Genomic DNA, 22,578 nt, shown 5'->3' on the forward strand with positions numbered 1-22,578 from the left:
CTTTGATTCCTATATGTGCTGGTTTCCAGTCAAGTATTGTATTTATTCCCATCATTTGAATTCTATATAACATCCGGTCTGCTGTCTGACTTGTTATTCTTCAAGCCGATTAATGAAGAACTGGAGTCAGAGCATATTACTGCTCTTCAGCCCACTGTAATGCTAACAACTCTGCATCATGTCTCCAGTAAACACTGACAATCCATCACTGATTCGTTTACAAATTTTTGTGTTGAAATCTGGAACTATAAATTAAATATCAGCTGAGTTCTATTATTTCATTTACTTGTAGTCCTTTTGCTTTCTGCTCAACTATCCATATATATATACATATACATATATACACACAAAAATATATAGTTGTATAATATATATAGTAGAACGTCTAGATGATTTAACGTAACGTAACACGTCTGATCTTTCCTGGTGACGACATCTTGGCTTTCTTCACAGCACGATTCAGTTCTGCTTTTGTGAATGAAACATTTATTAAAACATTGGCTTCTTTAATTCCATTCATTCTCCTCCGTTCCTCTCATATTTAACCTGTTTCTGTTTCTCTTCTTATTGAATTACAACATTTCCTCCAATAATCCTTCTTTGCATGTTTAACTGTTGATTTGCTGCATCCTTTTTTAATTCATTAAGATTCTGAAGATTATGAGTTGTTTTTACCATTTCAGAAGCTTTATTCTGAGACTCCTTCATCCACTGTGGAACAAATTTCTTTACTTCTTCCTCTGAACAGTTTGTTCTGCTGCTCCTAGAACGGCTTCACACACAGAATGATTTCATTCATCAACATCTTGACTAACATCCACTCTTTACATTTCCTCATCACTAACATCCACCTCCTCCTCAGTGGCCACCACAACTACAACACTTAGCCTGCACATTATCTCCACAGTCCTCAACTCTGTGGTCCTCCACATTTAGCAGATCTCTGCTTTCTTTTGCAAGCTTTGGCTATCTGCCCATACTGGCATCTGTAACAGTGAGCAGAGGAGGAGCATAAGGCCTGACTGGGAAACTCATACATCCTGCCTTTATTTTATCTGGAAGTATCGAGTCCTGGAACTCAAGAAGGACTGACAGACTTTCTCCTCTCTCATCATTCACTGTTCTCAATAATCTCTGTAGTGTCCTCAGCTTGCCGGCCTGAATACTTCTTTTCTTTTCTTCCAGTCCTTGTCAATAATGCCAGTTATCACTCCTCCGCTCATCTGCTCATCTTCCTTCCTGAGCTTAATTATTATTTTAAATTCCTGCCTTTCCACCGTCCTGCAAGCCATCCGGTGATCCTCCTCAGAACTATTTCCCTCTAAACTTCTCTTATTATTCTGGCTGGCAGATGCTCTTGGATCCAAAATCTGCCTCATATTAGTTTGACCTCCTTTTCCTCTAACGACCGGAAACCAATCATCATCGTCTTCATCTACTACCTGTGTATCCATCCACTCACAAACCACTTCATGTCAACCACACCTGAGACAAACTTGTGAGGTGTGTGATGGAAATTTTGTACTACATAAAGACAGATGTGAATAGAAGTCACACACAGGAATGTTCAGTGTAATTGTGTAATGTGATTTGTGACCTGTGACCCTTTGTGTTGTTTTAATACACATGTAAGGTATTAAATAATCACTCAAGGTTTTGAATATTTACTTAAGGTTATCACTTCCTTCTTTGTGAATGCTTCCTTTAAGTACAGGAGGGCAGAATGATAACACACTCACAGACAGATAAATACCAAGCTTTTCTCCTCAGACAGGGAGTCTTCACTTTCTAACAGATCTGCTTGTTGCTCTGTGAATGCTCCTTTTGTACAAGATTTAAACCTTGTTTGCATTCTGAGCTGACTCCAATGTACTTCCTCTTCCTCCAGTTCTAAATTATCACAGAATTATTCTAACAAGGTGCACCAGCCGTGATGTGATCACACTAAAGAGTTTCTGATATTAAATCAATAATTAGAGTCAATGTGACTGAAGCTTAATCAGCAACGCAGTAAAAACACACAATAAGAAAAACAACCCTCAGTAAACAGGAAGAGATCCGAAGTTCTCCCTCTGCTGTCGCTCAGTGACCTCTGGTGACCTCACTGTGATGTCATCAGCTGATGGTCATGTGACTCCTGAAGCCGACTAAGAGGATTATCACTTCCTGTTTGTATTCATACAGAAGAAGAAGAAGAAAGGAGGAGAGAGAGCGTAGATGAACAGAAGATTGATCTATTTATTGATTAACTGATTGATTGACTAATTGATTGATTGAGGGATGAAGCTGAGCGTGTGTGTGGTGTGTGTGCTGCTGATCAGCTGTCTGCTCTCAGTCAACAGTTGTCTGCCCGACGTCACACCTGCAACACATCAGCAGCAGGTAGGACAGGTGCATGCTGGGAAACCATGTGAGGCAGATCAATAACAGATGGAGACATGTTGAGAAACTTTAATGCACTTCAGATCAATAACAATAATAATCAATCAATGTGTCATTGATCAGAGAGCAGCTCTGTTAGTTTACATCTCGATGAATTGGATTTTAAAAACAAGAAACTTTCACAAAAAACTTAAAACATCTGACAACATCACAACCTGGTCCATCTGCTGCCTGACTACATACCTGTGGTAAATACAAATCAACCATAGAATAAAGTCAGTGCCTTCAACAACAAACCCTGGGTGAACTCTGGGATCCAAACCCTACTGGATGGAGAGAAGATAAGGAAGGAAGGAAGGAAGGAAGGAAGGAAGGCTGCAAGAGGAAACTGGAGCAGAACAACACCAGGGATGTCTGGAGAGGACTGAAGACAATATCTGATCATGGAACATGTGGAGGTGAGAGCAAGACAGTGGAGATCAAGCCTCTGCAGATCCTCAGCCTGCCACCCCTGTATAATCATCTGGATGATGTCATAATGTGATGATCCTGACCTATCATGCATCCAGGAAGGTGTTTCGCTCTAAATTACATAATTACATAATCACCATCACTAAGCAGGAAGCTGTCTGACTGTCACTGCGGGACGAAGGCTGTTTCATGGGGGAAGTCTCGATCTGGAGGGCTGACCGTCACTGTGACAACAGTAACTACAACAACACTGCTGCTGTCCTTTCTGATACTTCCTTGGGTACTTCCTATCTACTTCCTCTGATACTTCCTCTGGTACTTCTTCTGATACTTCCTCTTATATTTCCTCTGATACTTCCTCTGATACTACCTCTTATATTTCCTCTGATACTTCTTATATTTCCTCTTATACTTCCTCTGATACTTCCTGTTATATATCCCATTATACTTCCTCTGGTACTTCCTCTGATACTTCCTCTGGTACTTCCCCTGATACTTCCTGTTATACTACCTCTTATATTTCCTCTTATACTTCCTATGATACCTCCTGTTATACCTCCTGTTATACTTCCTCTGATACTTCCTGTTATACTTCCTCTCTACTTCTTCTGATACTACCTCTTATATTTCCTTTGATACGTCTTGTATTTCCTCTTATACTTCCGCTGATACTTCCGGTTATACCTCCTGTTATACTTCCTCTGGTACTTCCTGTTATACTTTCTCTGGTACTTCCTCTGGACGAGGCTGAAGGAGAAACATGAAGAAAAGTCAGCATGAACCTGGAGAGAATGGATCATTCCAGACTTCAGATTGGACTCCACATGTTAATACTCTCAGCTCAAGAAACTGATCTGAGAACTTAAGACATTCAGTTCATAGTACTTTAAATTGTGCACTCACAAACAAGTCAGATAGAATAAAATTAATTAAATAAGATGTTTACAGCATTTACATGAGGTGCGTTGGGTTGTGCATTTAGAGGCAGCAGCAGGTTGTGGAAAATGCGGTGGAGTGGGAGGGGAAGTGACCACCTACAGGTTACTTATTGTCTGTGTCGGGGGTAAAGGTGGACGGGAGTTCAGGAGCTCAATAACCTCGGGAACAAAGGTCGTTCTCCTGCTCCGTGTTCTGCAGCCTGGGCAGCAGAGTCAGCATACTGTGGAGAACCACTCAAATGCTGGGAACAGAACGTGGGAGGGTTCTTGAAGGAACCTGTGCACTTTGCCCCAACCGGCAGTTCAATGAAGACATTCAGTTTGAAATTCTATCTGAATCTTAACAACTGTTCCAGTTCTACTTTTACCTCTACAGAACTGTTCCCCTGCTGAGGAGAAGAACATTCCACAGAACATTCACCCCTGTGTTTACAGACAGAAACCATTTCAAACAAGACAAACTTAAGTTCAAAGTCTTTAAATCATTTAGAGATTTAATGATTATCTGTGTGAGACTGGACCTTCAGCACCAGCTGGCCTGCTCAGCTGGTAGTGAGCTGCTTAATAACACACAGGCTGGTGTTGTTCCTCGTGTTGTTCCTCGTGTTGTCCCTCGTGTTGTTCCTCGTGTTGTTCCTCTTGTTGTCCCTCGTGTTGTCCCTCGTGTTGTTCCTCGTGTTGTTCCTCGTGTTGTCCCTCGTGTTGTTCCTCTTGTTGTCCCTCGTGTTGTCCCTCGTGTTGTTCCTCTTGTTGTCCCTCGTGTTGTCCCTCGTGTTGTTCCTCGTGTTGTCCCTCTTGTTGTCCCTCGTGTTGTCCCTCGTGTTGTTCCTCGTGTTGTCCCTCGTGTTGTTCCTCTTGTTGTCCCTCGTGTTGTCCCTCATGTTGTTCCTCATGTTTCTCCTCAGGCTGAAGTGAAGACAAACATAAAGGATGATGTCAGTCGACTTCCTGGTATCTGTCGGCGACTGAAGAGACGCAGAGTCACTGTCCTGGTAAAACCTCGGACTTTCTGTTAGACACAGACTCACATGACATCATGTGACCTCACACAGCTCCTCTGTACAGTCGCTCTCCTCTAGACTTTTAAACAGACTGATGTGTAAACTTGGTGGACTCCCCCTTTGAAGATTTGTTCTTGTTTTGTTTAAAATACAGAAACTTCTGATTTCAGTGTCCTCTCTCAGTCAGTCCCAGTCCAGGTCCAGGTCTAGGTCCAGTTCAGATCAGAGTCAGGTCAGGTCCAGGTCCAGGTTCAGGTCCAGTTCAGATCAGGTCAGAGTCAGAGTCACATATAGGCAGTAGAGTATAATAAACATTAAATATTAACAGGGGAAATTGTCTTTTTATCTTTCAGTGTAATCTGGAGAAGTACTGTTGGTGGGGCCGGAGTCAGAGACTGAGTCGGGGGCGGGGTCAGAAGATTCAGTCTGGCCAGGTGTGTCGCTGTCCGTGGGGCTCCAGGTGTTCACATTTTTTTGTCCACAGTCTCTGACAGACAGTGTCACATCCTGCCTGGATGTTTTCATTTTGTTTTTTGTTGACTTCCTCATGATGGCAACTGAACTTAAATGTTTTTATAAATTGTTTCTGATTATTGATGGATTATTGACAGATGCTTAAGAAGGTGGAACATAACAGAATGAACATATGTACACTTTAAATCCAATTTGAGTTCATATAATAATTCAGTAATACTTTACATCAGACAGGAAGTCAGTAACTTTACCATTCAAACATCAACGTAAACATATATACATACACATATATACATACACATATATAGACATATATACATATACATTTATACAGAGACATATATACATTGAAATATATACATAGATATATATACATATACATACATTCAGAGACATAGTCTATGAACAGTACTGGGTCCTCTCCTCTTCATTATCTACCGCCTGCCCCTGAGCACAATCCTCTGTCACCATTTTCATTGCTATGCTGATGATACACAGGTCTATATCGCTACAAAACCCACCACTGCCTGTCCTCCCTCCTCCTCATCACCCCTCACCAAATCATCTGACCACATCAACCCCATTCTCATTCAACTACACTGGCTCCCTGTTCAATATTGGATTAACTATAAAAACCTTGTGCTCATTTCAAAGCCTTCCACAACTTAGCCCCTACCTATCTTTCTGACCAGGACTACACACCCTCTTGTTTCCTGCGGTCACCCTCCGCAGGTCTTCTGAACACTCCCACATCACACCTCAGTCTGAAACCATAACAGTATTCAAATCCCACCTCAAAACTCCTACTCCTACGCCTACTCACCGTCATTGTTTAGCATTCTGCTCACCTCACAGTATTACTGTTTTATTCCCCCCTCCCACATGTGTCCATCCAATTCATGTCTCGTTTTTGTTTTGTTCTGCTGGTCATGTCTTGCCATGATTTGCTGTTTTAATTAATGTGACTTTGATCTCCTGCACTGTAAGTTGTCCTTGTGTGTCTTGAAAGGAACTTCTAAATAAAATGTATTAATAATATTATTATTATTAGATATACATACATAGACATATATGCAGAGATGCCTAACCGAGTGCTGGACAGTACAGCGACGTCAGCTCTGAGCTGCTTTCATTTCTGTCAGCAGTGAAGTGATAAACTATAATGACAGAACATTGTAACATATGATAATGTAAACAATAACATTTAATGGTAAAAAAAAAAAAAAGTTGCAGAGGCCACTAATATAAATATGCCCCATGTATAAAGTTATTATTGTTATTATTATTATTATTTTTTTAATTCTGCATATCAATAAAGTATTTCAGATTCTGATTCATGTATTATGAAGTCAGTTGTTAATATTTAGAGTTAAATTAAATGAACCAAGTTGACAGTATGGTAGACAGACGTTACATTTACATGTCAGGATCTGGTGATTATGCACAGATTCAGTATTTAACTGTCATGTATCATCACAGTAACAGTGTTACAGACATCAGCAGCTGTAAACACATAAAAACATTATAAAACACATCCTGTGGTTTGGTGCCGACCTGTATACTGAACACAGGACGAGTAGTTAACGTTTAGAGTCATCAGAGACATTACAGACATTGTTTTTGGTTCCTCTCTGTTTCCTGAATGTATCCGTACACATGTGAATGTGTAAATGAGACATTAACTTATAGCACTTTGTAGAAGTTATAAAGTTCATTACATTGACTTGGATCAATTAATGGGGCAGAGCTGCCACATCCAAGATGGCGGCGATGTTTTGCAGCAATGGGCCAACCCGCTCAGTGAGGAATCTCTAGCTGTGACTCAGTTCAGGGTCTGCGTCCTCTGAAGGACTCGGCCTCTGTGGTCTTTGAAGGCGAGTCCTTCAGAGACCTTGTTAACCACATCAGCTGTTGTTAAATGTGACGGTCTAGCCTTTGGAGCATTTCCTGGTTGTGTCACCAGATGTTTTACCCTTATGTCACGATTTCTGCTACCCAGGCCCGCGAAAGTGACGATCTACGCCACACGATGTCACCATTGCTTTCTTTCTTTCTTTCTTTCTTTCTTTCTTTCTTTCTTTCTTTCTTTCTTTCTTCTTCTTTCGGGCGTGCAAAGAACCTTGGGATATGTGAGGCCATGAAGGCTCAGAATGGAAGGAGCATTTAGGGGACAGAGCAGGTGACCAGCACCAGAATGAGGCTGCAAACAAGAAGTGACGCATACTGACCCTCAAAATAAAGGTAAAAGACATTTAGCACAAGAAAAATCTGAAATTCTAAGTCCAGCTGATATTTTATTATAGTGGATATTATGCTTAAGTTACTGATATAGTCTCAGCTAATATATACATTTATACTTAAATACAAACACCACAGATTATCATCAAAATATATAACATGTTTACATCTTTATGAAGCAGGAAGTCACTCTCAAAACAATAGATATTAAAATAAATCACTCTTATAAGAAGTTTCAGTTGTGGAGGAGTCCTGAAGAAATAATGCAGCTATTGTATATTGATCATTGTATAGTAAATGTATGAAAACAAAGTGGTGAAATGTTTCTGTGTTTTCACAAAACAGGTTTTAAATTAAATCTGAGAATATGTTGTTTTTATTTTGAAAAAAAAACCCAAAAACCTACCGGAAGCCAGTACCTGGGTTATTTGACACTAACGTGTCGCGTCACCATGAGCCCGCCCTACTATACTCTGATTGGTTAAGGTTAGGCAAGCTGCGTGGTGATTTGTGGGGACCGGGATAAACCAATCAGAGGTGAGAGCAACGCGAGTGATTGATAGAAACCAGCAGATCGATAATCAGTGATCGGTGAGGCCGCGGACTGATCGTCCCCAGCTGCGGACCGAAGCTCCTGTTCGAACCACAGTTCGATTGTTAACGCTTCTCTTCTGCTCTCGGTTCCTGCGCTGAGTCTAAGATGGCGGCTGTTCCCGGTGAGTGATCTGATCTGAAGCTAAGCTAATTGTGAGCTAGCTTTAGATGTACCATTGTAAACAGTGTTAGCAGGCTAAATGTTAGCATGAGCAGGCAAACAGCTGGGCCGTGTTCTCACCAAGCACCGTAAATTATTGGATTTGAATTAACATGTCATTTTAAATCGTTGGATTTTGTTCTGTTTGTCATCACTCGGTCTGTCTATGGCTCGACAGTCACGCGACATCAGCTCTGTTAGCTTAGCTGCTAACTTGTGGAAACAAACGTCAAAGGAAATTGAGTAGAAAAAGAGTTGAATTGATCATCAGACGCTGTTCTCAGGACAGTTTTCATCAGTTATGAGTTATATCATCAGTTATATCACATTTATGTGAAACAAGTAAAAGTTTCAAGGCTCATCTTAGTTTAATGCTTCTGAATGTTCATCAGTGATCAATAATCTATTCTCTACTTTATGAGATTATGAATGAAACGGAATAGTGCTGAGTAATAAATGTAATTCAGATGTATTGATCTGTCAATAATCAGTCACTTTAGCTCCGTTTGTGACGCCATGATGACATCACGTTTCATACGTGTTGTTGTCAGAACTAAACCAACATTTCCATCATTATGCTCATTGATCTGTGACGTAAATATCGACGAGCTCATTGGACGATAAACAGACCAGGTGTGTTTTGATAATGAAGTCACAGTCAGCAGATTGTCTGAAACAATGATGTCATCAGTGATGATCAGCTGATTTTTGTTTGTGCCCTGAAGGAGTCGACTACATATGATTACTTTCATTATCAATTAATCTGCTAATGATTGTATTGATTAATGAGCCAACTATTGAGTCAGAAGTATTTTTAAACTCATTCCAAAGGATTTAAAATAGTTCTGACTCGATAGTCGATTAATGAATGATTCGAGTCATGAATTAGTCATTTGTGACTCGACTCATTTATTGAGTCGTCAGCCTGAACCATAACCCGATGGACTGATGCAACACTTTTTTGATTACTTTTCTGATAATCAATCTTCTGATTGATTGTTTTAACCTCTTCTGGACGTCGTCATAAAGAACCTGAGACGGACGTGAATACACTCAAGGTCAGATCAGAAAGAAGTCCGAGTCCTGATAATTACTGATCAACACAATCAATCTCTGGTTGATCTGTTTATCTCTCAGTTTTCAGCAGCCTGCAGCCCTGAAACCCTCAGAACACCATGTGACCAGGAAGCAACATTCAGCCAGTGAACTGGTCCAGAGCCAGAACCAGTCCGTCACCAGTCCGTCACCAGTCCGTCACCAGAGCCAGAACCAGTCAGTTACCCGTCTGTCACCAGTCACAGACATCACAGAGTCAGAGTGGCTGCGGTGTCGTCCTGGTGGAAGAGCCGCCTGATGGAGAGCGACTGTCGGATCCCTGTGGCCTGCTGCCGGCCCAGAATCCTCATCCTCCACGCCCTGTTCTGGGGCCTCGTGTCCCTCAGGTCAGTCTGTAGTCAGAGGTCAGAGGTCAGTCTGTGTCCTTCAGAAGGTTCTTGGTGTTCTGTGAATGAACCTATTAGAACGTTCTGTTATGTTGTGTTTCAGAGTGTTCGGAGCGGTTCTGCTGAGTGACGAGAAAACTTCAGGTAACAACACCAAGACATTTTATACAGAAGCAGCAAAGGCTGCTGGGAGTACAACACTGTATTTCCAGCTGTCTGACTTTTGACCTCGACCTTCTTCTTCTCTTCTTCCTGCAGCAGTGAAGGTGGAGGGCCCCCCCTGCTGGCAGCTGGAGGAGTTTGTGGTGACCACAGAGTGTTTGCAGTGTAACGCCTTCCAGAGTGTGAGTGTCAAAAACTGTTTCCAGCACATAGAAAGACCCGATCCTGAAAACAGCTGATGGTTGTCAGGACAACAGAGTGTTACTACTGCTGTGTTTCAGAGGTCGTGGGCAGCCTGTGAACTGACTGGGTACGTGGAGCGGGTCAACTGCACCAGAACCAACAGAGATGAGCACAAGAGGTGAGATGCTGTTGACGCACATAGTGAGACACTGATCCCGCCTCCTTTCTAACCTCCCTTCTCTGTGATGCCCCGCCCCCTCAGTTGTCGCTCTGCAGTGATGGAGGAACATCTCTTTTGGAAGTTCGAGGCGGCCATGTTGGCCTTGATGGCTCTTTTCGCTGTTGTGGTGGTCATCCGTCAACGCTGGCTTGACCGCCTTGCCTCAGAGAAGGTCCGCCGCCAGATTGAGTCCATCTAGGACACCAGAGGGACCGGAACCAGGACGAGTGTGTTTTTATACTTAAGCAGTATTTTAACAACATTTGGAGTGTAAATGGTCTCACTGAGGTCCACCAGGGACCAGGACTAATGATGAACCTGCAGAGACCCGGACTGTTTGTTCATTATCCTCAACACTATTTAAAATGGATCCAGAAACAGGAAGTGGCTGAGTCCAGGCAGCGAACTCAAGCTCAGGATGATGAATTTGGGGATGATGTCATTATAATGAGTCATTGTGACTGGGTGAAGTTTAACTTGAATTGAAACTATTGAGCAAAGTCAGAGTTCAGCATTAGCTGAATTATCGATCAGCCTCGACATTTAACTCTTACTGAGTTCAACTGGCTCAAACTGAACCTGAACCAGTCTGAGTGGATCAGAACTGGACCCCAGTCCAAATTTAGTGTCAGGAATGCAACAGGAGCTTTTCATAGGTCACAGCTGGATCAATTGATTGTTCAATGTCATCATCACATCCTGATGAAACAGGATGTGATGTCAGACTGGGCCTGTCTCATGATCATCCAGATCATGACTGTTCAATGAACCACGTTCTCCTCTTCTTTTGTGATCCATGGTTTCACGTCTGTGTGACCGAATCTGACAGGCGTCCTCTTCTCTGGTTGGTCAGAATTTATTTCTCAATGTTTCCTTCAGCAGCTGACGCTCAAGTGTGTGAGTGAGTGTCTTTGAAAGCAGCAGCTGGTCTCATTGTTCAGTTTGGGCTTTGACTGTAAATATTTTTGTTTTGTTTTGATGAAAAATAAACCAAGACATCATCCATCAGCTCAGTCATCATCCTTTACCTGCACAGGTAACCAGTAGGAGAGGGGCGGGGTTTACCTGCACAGGTAACCAGTAGGAGAGGGGCGGGGTTTACCTGCACAGGTAACCAGTAGGAGAGGGGCGGGGTTTACCTGCACAGGTAACCAGTAGGAGAGGGGCGGGGTTTACCTGCACAGGTAACCAGTAGGAGAGGAGCGGGGTTTACCTGCACAGGTAACCAGTAGGAGAGGAGCGGGGTTTACCTGCACAGGTAACCAGTAGGAGAGGAGCGGGGTTTACCTGCACAGGTAACCAGTAGGGGAGGGGCAGGGTTTACCTGCACAGGTAACAAGTAGGAGAGGGGCGGGGTTTATCTGCCAGGTAACCAGGTGAGCATGTTCAAACCAGTCTGACGCCCCCTTCAAACACTTAATGAGACAAAACCTTGTGAAGTCAAACTACTTTACAAACTGGACCTGAAGTAATCTGATTACTTCATCAATAAACGTTTTTTGAAAAATATTTTATTAAATTGAAACCTTACAAACCTGTAAAAACACAAATGATCAAACTCAGTGACATTCAAAATAACAGTTTGAACAGAAACGTGTTTGAACGTGAATGCAGCCTGAAATCAGAACTCCTGACTGGTCGACTCAGGTCCTGTTTAAAATAAGAAGGTTTATATTTGTGATATTTAGACACTGTTGTTGTTTAACATAAACAAAATGCAGATTAATGCTGAGTCATCATCGTTCATTAATTAGAATTTAATTATCGGATTTATTCAAATCATTTTAATAAAAACATTTTTCTTCTTGGGGTGAAGAAAATAAAAGTCTCCTGCGTCCTGATTGGCCGGAGAGTCACGTCACCCGAGTCTTTAAAAGAAAACTCTTCGTCAACATCAATTGATTGGCTCATAGGCTGCAGCCATGACCGCCGCCCTCTTACGTACACAGACGCAGACTCCACCCAGCAGCAGGAGGATCATGGGAGTCCCGAGGCCGACCGCCATCATGCTGAGAACCAGCGGAGAGAACGAATCGACAGGAGGAGAACCGGAGCCCAGCAGCACCGTCCTGCAGGAACACAGAAAGAAAAGGTTAATTAACGTCTTTGTAGAACATTCTGAATAAAATGCATTGTTCTTATTAGAACCTTCAGAAAAACATTCACTGTTCAGCCTGAATGGTGAAACAGGACAGACCAGCTGAGGAACTTGGTGCTGTTGTAGAACGGGTCTCCTGCCAGCCCGAAGCTCACGTTCAGGCCGAATGTTTCTGGTTCTGTGTAGAATGCTCTGATGAGACGGGATGTTGCTGCTGTTGCCTCGCCACTCTGAGGCTGCGGCTCAGAGTGGCGGCACGGTGTGGCGTCCTCCAGAGCCGGGTGAGGCTGACGGTATGCGACCGGCTTCCACTGAAGGAACCCCAGAACATCCGAGCTGCTGTTCTCCGATGGAACCCAGCGAGACACCTGAGAGGTCAGAGGCCAAGACATTCTCATAAGACCGTGATCATCATCTTCATCATCACACAAGTCAGATGATGAAGTGGACAGTCGGTCATGTTGATCACTTTAACTTCCTGTCGGCTCAGTTATCGATCACCTGGAATATTGATGGCGTGAACTCGTCATCGATCGATCGATAAACCTCCACTCTGCTCAGAGGATCAGCCCCACCCACCGCCTGCAGCTCCAACAGGAACCTGGAACGAGCTGCCCGTGGCAACACACCTTCAAGCCACACCCCCAGCTGTGAGGAGTTAGCTGTGTGAAGGAGGCGGGGCCATGCCTGACCACGTCCCTCTCCATCAAACACTGACAACTGAAAAAAATTCAACTTTTAATAATTACTGAATTTATGATCAAAGTTACTGAACATGGGACTTCTGCTGATAATGTAATCATGTGATGATGGTTGAATGTAAGTGTTGTGATGTCAGAGGTCCCGTGAGTCACCATGACGACAGACTGACCTGCAGGCAGAGTGATCCGTTGGTGAAAGAGGCAGCGGCTCCACAGAGCAGCGCGCTGGCTCCTGATAGGTTGAAACGAGACCAGGTGAAGTCGTCCAGCCGGTACGGAGGGAAGAGGTCAGAGGTTGGGTCGGCCGTGTCGTTACTGTCATCGTACTCCAACAGCTGAGTCACAAAACTTGTTAAATCAACCAAAACATCCAAAAACAAGCAGAACAACATCCAGAAACATGTTCTACTAGTTCTGACAGGAACGTTCTATTAGAACCACAGAGAACCTCCTTAAAGAACACAAACACAGCAGCTCCCTGAACTCTGATTTAAGGCGGACAGGCCGATTTAAGGCGGACTTTAGGCAGATGTTTCTTACCCGGCTGAAGACGATGGCGGTGCTGTACAGGATGCTGCTCTCAGGCTTAACCTTCAGGCCGCCACTGTGGTTCCCATCTAGAAACTGAGTCCAGTTCACCTGAGAGACAAACACAAGAACATCAGGTATTCGGGACGGGTGTGACCAATCAGAAACTACAGGACATTAAACAGGTGGAGGCTTGTGGTTGCTGATTGGCTTGTGGGTCAGTAAACGCCACACTGTCACTCCGTCCTACCAGACACCAGGAGGACCGACACAAGATCTGAAGACATTTACACATTTCTGTGCTGTTGGCTCAGACCTTGACAGTAGAAGAAGAAGTGTTGGTGTGAACGAGCAGCAGCGTCGGCGCCCCCAAGCTGCAGAACAGGAAGTGAAGCGTGTCGTTGTTTCCCAAGGCTCTAACGTGCAGTAGGTCACCACCGAGAGGCGGCAAGGAGGAGCCAGGGTTCAACTCTACAATCAACTGAAGGAGAGAAGAAGAAACAGTTGTCCAATTAGAAGTGATCAGAGACCGGAACCAAACTAAAAGACCATGTTTACAACCCACTGTAACACACTCTCTCTCTCTCTAATTAAATGTAGCTCCGATCAGGCAAACTGGTTAAGAACAGAATTATTTGATTATCAATAACTTTGAATATCTGTCATTAACTATCAGCTGAGCTATTGATAACCTTTATAGCGGTCAGTTCGAACCTGTCTGTCCTCCTGGACTTCTGAAATAAACTTTGTCTGTTTGACTGCAGATTCTTGGAGCACTTTCACTTCCTGTTTCCTGTCGTATCGTCGTGTCATTAACATTAAGCATTAACATCAGCATCAGCGAGAACGTGTCCCACGTGTTCCCACCTGTCGTGTGAAGCTCGTGGCGCAGTGACCCAGTGTGAACACCGACAGTACCAACAGCACACAGCCGAGCCCGCAGCTCCGCTCCAGCATCGCTGCCATCTTTGTTGTGACTGTGCGGCGTCCCGGGTCACATGACCGCCTGCTCCAAGTCAGCTGATCGGGCCAGGCCCCGCCCACCGGATATGCGTTCGAAGGGCTTTATTGACAAAGTTGATTTTGACGAACATTGACAAAATTTTAACAAAGAGCGAGAGAACAGTCAGAAGCCTGTCAGAGCTGACGTGACATCATCCCCTCAGCGACCTCTTTAAATTACGTCACAGTGTGAGCAGGTTTGTCCGTTATTTTATTTCTCACACTTGATTGATCAGTCACTGTAGTGACATCAGCAGCCGGTTTATCTTATACTGTATGAATTACTGATTACATGTTGATTAAGAGGTTCACTGCATCATTTATCATGTATTTATTGATCAGCAGGGAGTTTGTGTGTGTGTGTGTTCCTAACTGGTTAGACAGAATCTGTTTCAGTGACAAAAAACTTTATTGATCACTGGAAGAAGAACGACAGAGAGCAGGATGACGTTCAGAACTTTAACTTTATTGACAGTTTATTAAGTTTTAGTGAGTCCCCCCCCCCCACACACACACACACACAGAGTGACTCTGATGTGGATCTGGATCAATGTGGATCTACTCGGCTCCCTGTCCTCCCATCTGACCGTCTTTGTCTTTCTTCTTGTGACCAGAGACAATGTCATCGATACGCAGCAACAAGATGGCCGTCTGACGACAGAGAAACAACAGGGAAGTGTTACAAATAGCAATGATCAGTTATTGGTAATCAATAATCACTGATCAGGTGTTGTCAGACCTCGACGGCGGTCTTGTAGGTCTGAGCTTTAACTGCCAGCGGCTCCCAGATCCCCAGAACAGACATGTCGGACAGAGTGCCGGTCTCACCGTCCACGCCCCAACACACACTGTTGTCCTGAGTGTGTTTGGCCTGAACACACACAAAATACAGAATCAATAACACAAACAAGTAAGTAAAAGTAGAAAGACCCTCTGTAATGTAAGTCTACCTGGAGCAGCCGAGTCAGCACCATTTACACTAATGTGTGTTTTCACTGTCAGTGTTGAGATAAAGATCTGTACTCTCAGTGAAATTGTTAATAAAGTTACAGACAGTTTGAATAAAGTTCTGTACCCTCAGTGAAGTTGTTAATAAAGTTATGGACAGTTTGAATAAAGTTCTGTACCCTCAGTGAAGTTGTTAATAAAGTTATGGACAGTTTGAATAAAGATCTGTACCCTCAGTGAAGTCAGCACCCTGATGGTGGAGGCTCCACAGTTCTGGATCAGGGTTCGGGGGATGACCTCGAGGGCCTGGGCCACGGCGCGGTACGGCCACTGTTCGATACCCGTCAAAGCACGGGAACGTTCCATCAGACGTTTCGACACCGCCATCTCCACAGCGCCGCCACCGAGCAACAGCAGAGGGTCAAGCAGTACGTTACGACATACCTGCATGGCGTCCTGCAGGTTCCGCTCCACCTCCTGAACACAGTTACAGAGACATGATCACACCTGGTGTTCACCTGCCACTGACTGACCCATCAACAAACCAGGACAAAAAGTAGTTTGTGTAGAACATCTACTGAATTTACAAGAAGGTCCAAATAATGCAGAATTAGTCAGAGACAGAGTTTCACAGTTTACAAAATGTGTTTTAACTCAACTCTGAAAATCACAACACTCATTAATGGAGTTCAGTGACACTCATCAGTGATCCTCAAATACTTAAAGTAGTGTTTACAGTGTGAAGTGACTCAGTGAAGTGTCTCAGTGATGTACATGACAGACAGTGTGTGTCCTCACAGCCAGGATCTCTTTGCTGGCTCCTCTCAGCAGGATGGTGCAGGCTTTAGGGTCTTTACACTCCGTGACGAAGGTGAAGTACTCATCACCGATCTTCTTCACCTCAAACAGACCCGCACCGGTCCCTATGTCTTCCTCACGCAGCTCATCAGTCCGACTGACGATACGAGCCCCGCATGCCCTGACACACACACACACACACACACAGGTTAAAGACATGTCTGCTGAGAGCTGATTGGCTGCAGCCTGTGAGGTGAGCAGGTTACCTGGCGATGCGGTTGTTGTCAGTCTTCCTCACGCGGCGGATGGCGGTGATGTTGGCTTTCATGAGGTAGTGCTGAGCCAGATCTGACACAAAGAGGACGCATCACATCACACTGTATGTGTGTGTGTGTGTGTGTGTGTGTGTGTGTGTGTGTGTGTGTGTGAGTGCGAGTACCTGAGATGCCCTTCTCGGTGAACAGTAGGTCCGGTTTCAGGCGGATGATGTCTTCACAGATCTGCTGGATGTATTCTTCCTCCATCTGCAGGATCCTTGCAAAGTCCTCCTCCTTACTGATCTCTATGTCTGTCTGCACACATACGCACACACACACCACACACACACCAATTCATTATGTTTCAGAGTATGCCTCTGTGTGTGTGTGTGTGTGTGTGTGTGTGTGTGTGTGTGTGTGTGTGTGTGTGTGTGTGTTACTTGGCTCTCCCCCTTCTTGTACTCCAGAGAACAGTCAAGCAGAACGATACGCGGCTCTTTGATCATCCGTCTCATTCTCGGGTGAGTCACGTCTTTGTTGACCATCACTCCTCTGAGGACACACGAGTCCTCGATGATCCCACCTGGAACCTGAACGCATCACAGAGCGTTACAGGAAGTGTTGGAGGAAGTGTTAGAGGAAGTGTTAGATATTCAGGCAGGAAGTGGTACCTTCTCCACTTTGGCGTACTTCTTGATGTCAATCTCTTTGCGCCCGTTGTCATCCAGCTCGACGGTCTTGACAGCATCCAGCGCGATGCTGCAGGCCAGCTCAGACCAGCGGCTCAGCGCCTTGGTGTTGATGGCAGAGTGGACAATCTTCAGCATCATGGAGCGGTCCGCCGTGTCCACAGGGGTGCTGACGGGACAGACGTGAACCAATCAGGACCAACCAGGAAGTCACTGCAGCATCATCAACTTGAACATTCAAATAAACTCACTAACAATTAAAGCTTCCAGACAGCATGTTAGCACTCCAGATCTAATACTAACAGTGATGAGCACGAGTCCTTCCTGCTGCCCTTTCACAGTAAAAGCTGGTTTGTGTACCTGATCTCCTTCAAGGTCTCCAGCATGTCCTCCAGAGCCTGCCTGTAGGCACTGATGATGATGGTCGGATGCATCTGCTGCTCCAGAAACTGCTCCGCCACAGACAGCATCTCTCCAGCTGCACACATTTAAAATGATGACATCAACAGAACTGATGTGATGATGTCATTAAGTTACATTCTGCATGTTTTAATGCTCACCCAGGATGATGACTGATGTGGTTCCATCTCCCACCTCTTCATCCTGTGTGCGGCTGATCTCTATCATGGACTTAGCTGCAGGATGCTGGACCTGGATCTGTTATCATGGAGATGTAGGCTGTCAATAACAAGGACAGATAAAAAACCAGCAGACTCCCTGATCTACAGCCAGGTGAGCTCACCTCTCTGAGGATGGCGTTTCCATCATTTGTCATCACGATCCCTCCCATCGGGTCAAGCAACATCTACACACACACAAACACGCACATACAGACACACACACACACACAAATCAATCAATATTTAATCATCATGTGTTCATAAACAGAAGTTTTAGCTTTTAAATTCAGAGATCGATAATGTGATTGATTCCTGATGAAATCACAGTTGACTCATTAAAAGATGAAACAAACATTCTGGAGTTTTAAACTGAACTGACGTCAGTCCGATCGTCAGTCTCCTCCTTCATCGTTCTCCTCTGACGGACGTTTGTGAACTTGTCTCACCTTCATCATGGCCCGCGGGCCAAGGCAGGTCCGGATCACATCTGCTATGGTCTGAAACAAACACACACACAGGCTCAGTTTTACTCAAAAGTATGAGATTTGACCAATGTGTGTGTGCGCATGTGTGCGTGCCAGTGACTAATTGTTCAGTATGACCCACTGAGATTGACTCTGAAAACCAGATCAGGACCACGACCCTCAGTGTTCTGCGGTCCAACAGAAACTGACCTTTGCAGCACTGATGTTTCCAGTCTGCACTTTACGACCGGACTCCCTCTTTATGTTCTGGTCTGCAGAGAAACATGATGTTAATGAAGCATCACACACAGAAACACTCACAGCAACATCACTGAGACCAACACGTCACAGTTTACAGTTTAACAGCTCCCATCAGCTCAGAATTTAACTGATTCTTTAGAGCAAGGACACAAAAACATTAAAGTGAGCTGAAGTGAAATTATTCAAATATCTGCTGATGAATAACGTGAGGAGGCCACAATGATCATCTGATCTATACAACAGACTTAATCACCTGATCACTGTCAGGGTGCATTCACAAACACATTAACATTTATTTAATAACACTTCCATGAAAATCATTCTTAAAGTGTTGTATTAAAGGTAGCGTTAAAATAACATCTCATTTCCGCTTTATCCGTGAGGGTCGCTGGGATATTGCCGCTTTATCCCCTTTTTCAAGAGGTCGCGGGGGTCAATGGAGCCAATCCCAGCTCTCGGGGCAAAGGCAGGGTACACCCTGAACGAGTCGCCAGCTCATCGCAGGGCCCTTACTGATGGCAGAGGCCACCAACTGCACATCAGGAGCCATCTTGCAGTTCAGTATCTTGCTCAAGGATACTTTAACATGCAGCTCAGCTGTGCCGCAGGGGAGCCAGGATTCGAACCAGTGACGTTCCAACCACTACCTGCCTGCTGAACTACAGCTGCTTCAATATTAAAAATATTTTTCTCTCACAGTGAACTGGGCTCAGACTGAGGCGGCCATTTTATTCATATATTTATTTATTGTTCAAATTAATGATGACAGTTTCACTAATGTTGATAAAATCACCGCGCAGTTTATATTTCTGTCAGAATAAAACATAGGAAGCACATTAACACAATAAGATCAAATTTAAAATGTTTCTACGTGACGTCATAATCAGTAACTATCTATATCGATCAGTTATTCGTGATATCAGTGGAGTGAGGGTGTGGCTGCTTCAACAAAAGAGCATTAAAACTCTCCTCTGACCACTGTAGCTACGTTAGCATGTTAGCATTAGCCGCTGCACACTGTCCAGTCACTGAGCGGTTCGCTGCGGTAACACTCGATCAGCACAGTGATGCTGAAGCTTCATCGCACAACGACTGATTACATAGAAAACATGATTATGCTTTTTAGCTTGCTAGCAAGCTAACTATGTTACTTTTTCATGCTGGGTGACGAGGCTAAACAGCTTAGCCTAGCATCCTAACATGCTCTCATTTGCCCCTAAACACACATGACACAAGCTAACGATGCTAACACTGCTAGGATTTAGATGTCGCCCGTTGTGAGTAATGCTAACGTTTAGCATATTAGCACACAGTCGGGAGGAAGCACATGCTCCGCCGCTGGTTAGTAACCGGTCTCCGCATTGTGTCGCAGCCGGGCCATTCCGACGGTCAGCGGCTCCAAACTAGAGACGGTGAAAGTAACAAACAGCGGTCATGTTGTAGTAAATGCGTTAAAGCAGCCGTTGAGGTGTTTTCTGGTACTTACTGAGCACTAAAACCTGCTGGCCGAACATTTTGACAGAGCGTCCCGGACTGAGGTGGCCTGGAAGCTTCTGAGAGGAACGGCAGGAAGGAGGGCGGAACAGCAGGGGCGGGAAAACAACTACTGCTCCGACCAATCAGATAAGAGGATCAATGTGAAGCACAGTGGCTTTAACCAATTGAATCAATGAGATAAAAGAGTCAAAGTAATCATTAGAAATGAGCCTTTTATGGAGAAAACCATCCAGACAACATTTAGACGTTTCAGGATTATAGAGTTTCATATTATTTCAGATAAATGTCTGTCAATTCAATTCAATTCAGTTCAGTTCAGTTGCCAAAGCATCTTGTCCAAACTTTCAGAAATTAACAATAATTTAACATAAACATATACACAACATCAAGATTGATGTACAACAATGTAAATTTACATTAATTTAATATATAGTATATACAGTGTGTGTGTGTGTGTGTGTGTGTGTGTGTGTGTGTGTGTGTGTGTGTCTCAGGTTGTGGTATGCTGATATGTGTTTGGCAGCAGATTTGTCCTGTCTCCTTCTCCCAGGAGTATTTTTAATTTTGAGTGGTCATTCAGTTCTTTGAAATCTGGGATTATAGAGCTAAATTTTTCAAAATAATTGTTTCTTGTTTCATTGAATTTTTTACATCGTAGGAGAAAGTGCATCTCTGTCTTGACCTCACCTGTCCAACAGTGACCACATGTTCTGTTTTCTTTTGGTTGACATGATTTTTTGTGTCTTCCTGTTTGGTTCCAGATAGGTTTCTTTACATTGTGTTGTAATTATCTTGACTGTGATTGGTGTTTGGACAGCAGAGTTGCTGTGAGGCTGGTCAGACTGTCTGAGAGGGCAGTTAGCCTCAGAACCAGCTGACACAGTGGACTCTGTTCTGGGCTCAGCTCTGAGTGTCTCTGCTGGACTTGAGGTGGTTAAATAAGTTGAGTGTTCTCTTGTGAATGTTAATTATCTGTGGGTATCTGCCTAATTCTGCTCTACATGCATTTGTTGGTGTGTTTCTGTGTAAAATGAATCTGCAGAATTCTGCATGTAAAGATTCTGTTGGATGTTTGTCCCAGCGGGTAAAGTTCTGATGACTGAGTGGAGCCCAGACTTCAGTACCGTACAGCACGATGGGCTGGATGATACTATCAAATATTTTAAGCCAGATTTTGACTGGAAATTGGAAATTATAAAAGTTTCTCTTCATTGCATGTAAGGATCTTCAAGCTTGTTCTTTCAGTGCATCACTGCCATGTTGAAACTCCCTGATGCTGCTCATGCTGTGTTCAATGACATGATTATTTATGGTAAACTGGTGTTTGTTCTCCTGACATCTGGGGCATTTTTGAAAGATCATGACATCAGTTTTCTTCATATCTATTGCCAGGGCCCAGTTCTGACAGTACTGTTCTACCATGTCCAGGTGTTGCTGTAGTCCTTGTTCAGCAGGAGACAGTAGAGCAAGGTCATCAGCATGAAACAGAGACTTCACCTCTCTATCGACGAGGGAGAGGCCAGGAGCAGCACACTGATCCAACTCAACAGCAACTCTCTCTCTCTCTCTCTCTCTCTCTCTCTCTCTCTCTATATACACTATATTACCAAAAGTATTCGCTCACCCATTCAAATGATCAGAATCAGGTGTTCTAATCACTTGGCCTGGCCCCAGGTGTATAAATTCAAGCACTCAGGCATGCAGACTGTGAAACAAGACATTTGTGAAAGAATGGGCCGCTCTCAGGAGCTCAGTGAATTCCAGCGTGGAACTGTCATAGGATGCCACTTGTGCAACAAATCCAGTCGTGAAATTTCCTCGCTCCTAAATATTCCACAGTCAACTGTCAGCTCTATTATAACAAAATGGAAGCGTTTGGGAACAACAGCAACTCAGCCACGAAGTGGTAGGCCACGTAAAGTGACGGAGAGGGGTCAGCGGATGCTGAAGCGCATAGTGCAAAGAGGTCGCCGACTTTCTGCACAGTCAATTGCTAGAGAGCTACAAACTTCATGTGACCTTCAGATTAGCCCAAGTACAGTACGCAGAGAGCTTCATGGAATGGGTTTCCATGGCCGAGCAGCTGCAGCCAAGCCACACATCACCAAGTGCAATGCAAGGCGTCGGATGCAATGGTGTAAAGCACGCCGTCACTGGCCTCTAGAGCAGTGGAGACGCGTTCTCTGGAGTGATGAATCACGCTTTTCCATCTGGCAATCTGATGGACGAGTCTGGGTTTGGAGGTTGCCAGGAGAACGGTACATTTCAGATTGCATTGTGCCAACTGTGAAATTTGGTGGAGGAGGAATTATGGTATGGGGTTGTTTTTCAGGAGCTGGGCTTGGCCCCTTAGTTCCAGTGAAAGGAACATTGAATGCTTCAGGATACCAAAACATTTTGGACAATTCCATGCTCCCAACCTTGTGGGAACAGTTTGGAGCGGGCCCCTT

At 44.2% G+C, this 22,578-nt stretch overlaps 4 protein-coding genes across 4 annotated transcripts; 2 read left to right on the plus strand and 2 right to left on the minus strand.

The window, feature by feature from the left end:
- The first annotated feature begins 2,832 nt into the window (after positions 1-2,832).
- On the plus strand, positions 2,833-6,398 carry LOC119016996 (keratin-associated protein 5-5-like). Its single transcript, XM_037093394.1, has 4 exons — positions 2,833-2,840; positions 3,991-4,046; positions 4,367-5,063; positions 5,146-6,398. Exons 1-3 carry the CDS (start codon positions 2,833-2,835, stop codon positions 4,699-4,701), a joined length of 399 nt encoding a protein of 132 aa, XP_036949289.1. The 3' UTR covers positions 4,702-5,063; positions 5,146-6,398.
- Positions 6,399-7,993: 1,595 nt separating this feature from the next.
- Positions 7,994-11,273, plus strand: jtb (jumping translocation breakpoint). Its single transcript, XM_037093965.1, has 6 exons — positions 7,994-8,220; positions 9,396-9,700; positions 9,804-9,844; positions 9,959-10,044; positions 10,144-10,223; positions 10,308-11,273. The coding sequence occupies exons 2-6, from the start codon at positions 9,612-9,614 to the stop codon at positions 10,462-10,464; spliced, it is 453 nt and encodes a 150-aa protein (XP_036949860.1). The 5' UTR covers positions 7,994-8,220; positions 9,396-9,611; the 3' UTR covers positions 10,465-11,273.
- Positions 11,274-11,756: 483 nt separating this feature from the next.
- Positions 11,757-14,620, minus strand: LOC119017302 (glycosylated lysosomal membrane protein). The gene is made up of 7 exons (XM_037093946.1): positions 14,460-14,620; positions 13,909-14,073; positions 13,605-13,703; positions 13,235-13,399; positions 12,865-13,083; positions 12,463-12,731; positions 11,757-12,334 (listed from the first exon to the last, which is right to left on the minus strand). Exons 1-7 carry the CDS (start codon positions 14,556-14,558, stop codon positions 12,160-12,162), a joined length of 1,191 nt encoding a protein of 396 aa, XP_036949841.1. The 5' UTR covers positions 14,559-14,620; the 3' UTR covers positions 11,757-12,159.
- A 468-nt stretch (positions 14,621-15,088) lies between these two features.
- cct3 (chaperonin containing TCP1, subunit 3 (gamma)) lies at positions 15,089-20,244 on the minus strand. The gene is made up of 14 exons (XM_037093865.1): positions 20,118-20,244; positions 18,581-18,642; positions 18,353-18,403; positions 18,029-18,091; positions 17,847-17,943; positions 17,647-17,764; positions 17,269-17,455; positions 17,038-17,187; positions 16,780-16,912; positions 16,607-16,688; positions 16,341-16,521; positions 15,774-16,019; positions 15,334-15,465; positions 15,089-15,245 (listed from the first exon to the last, which is right to left on the minus strand). The coding sequence occupies exons 1-14, from the start codon at positions 20,143-20,145 to the stop codon at positions 15,153-15,155; spliced, it is 1,623 nt and encodes a 540-aa protein (XP_036949760.1). The 5' UTR covers positions 20,146-20,244; the 3' UTR covers positions 15,089-15,152.
- Between the last annotated feature and the right edge of the window lie 2,334 nt (positions 20,245-22,578).

This window comes from Acanthopagrus latus, chromosome 3, assembly GCF_904848185.1.
Source record: "Acanthopagrus latus isolate v.2019 chromosome 3, fAcaLat1.1, whole genome shotgun sequence".
Classification (NCBI taxonomy): domain Eukaryota; kingdom Metazoa; phylum Chordata; class Actinopteri; order Spariformes; family Sparidae; genus Acanthopagrus; species Acanthopagrus latus.

What these genes read in the sequence shown, in the direction of transcription:
- LOC119016996 (XM_037093394.1), top strand. An exon ending in TCAAATGCTGGGAACAGAAC is followed by an intron (nt 4,047 to 4,366) that starts GTGGGAGGGTTC and finishes AATAACACACAG; the next exon opens with GCTGGTGTTGTTCCTCGTGT.
- jtb (XM_037093965.1), top strand. Translation starts at nt 9,612, where the DNA reads ATGGAGAGCGACTGTCGGATCCCTGTGGCCTGCTGCCGGCCCAGAATC. An exon ending in GAGTGACGAGAAAACTTCAG is followed by an intron (nt 9,845 to 9,958) that starts GTAACAACACCA and finishes TTCTTCCTGCAG; the next exon opens with CAGTGAAGGTGGAGGGCCCC. An exon ending in AACAGAGATGAGCACAAGAG is followed by an intron (nt 10,224 to 10,307) that starts GTGAGATGCTGT and finishes CCGCCCCCTCAG; the next exon opens with TTGTCGCTCTGCAGTGATGG.
- LOC119017302 (XM_037093946.1), bottom strand. Translation starts at nt 14,558, where the DNA reads ATGGCAGCGATGCTGGAGCGGAGCTGCGGGCTCGGCTGTGTGCTGTTG. An exon ending in CTTCTTCTTCTACTGTCAAG is followed by an intron (nt 13,704 to 13,908) that starts GTCTGAGCCAAC and finishes TTTGTCTCTCAG; the next exon opens with GTGAACTGGACTCAGTTTCT. An exon ending in CCGCCATCGTCTTCAGCCGG is followed by an intron (nt 13,400 to 13,604) that starts GTAAGAAACATC and finishes TTTGTGACTCAG; the next exon opens with CTGTTGGAGTACGATGACAG.
- cct3 (XM_037093865.1), bottom strand. Translation starts at nt 20,145, where the DNA reads ATGTTCGGCCAGCAGGTTTTAGTGCTCA. An exon ending in GAAACATCAGTGCTGCAAAG is followed by an intron (nt 18,404 to 18,580) that starts GTCAGTTTCTGT and finishes TGTTTGTTTCAG; the next exon opens with ACCATAGCAGATGTGATCCG. An exon ending in GACAACAACCGCATCGCCAG is followed by an intron (nt 16,522 to 16,606) that starts GTAACCTGCTCA and finishes TGTGTGTGTCAG; the next exon opens with GGCATGCGGGGCTCGTATCG.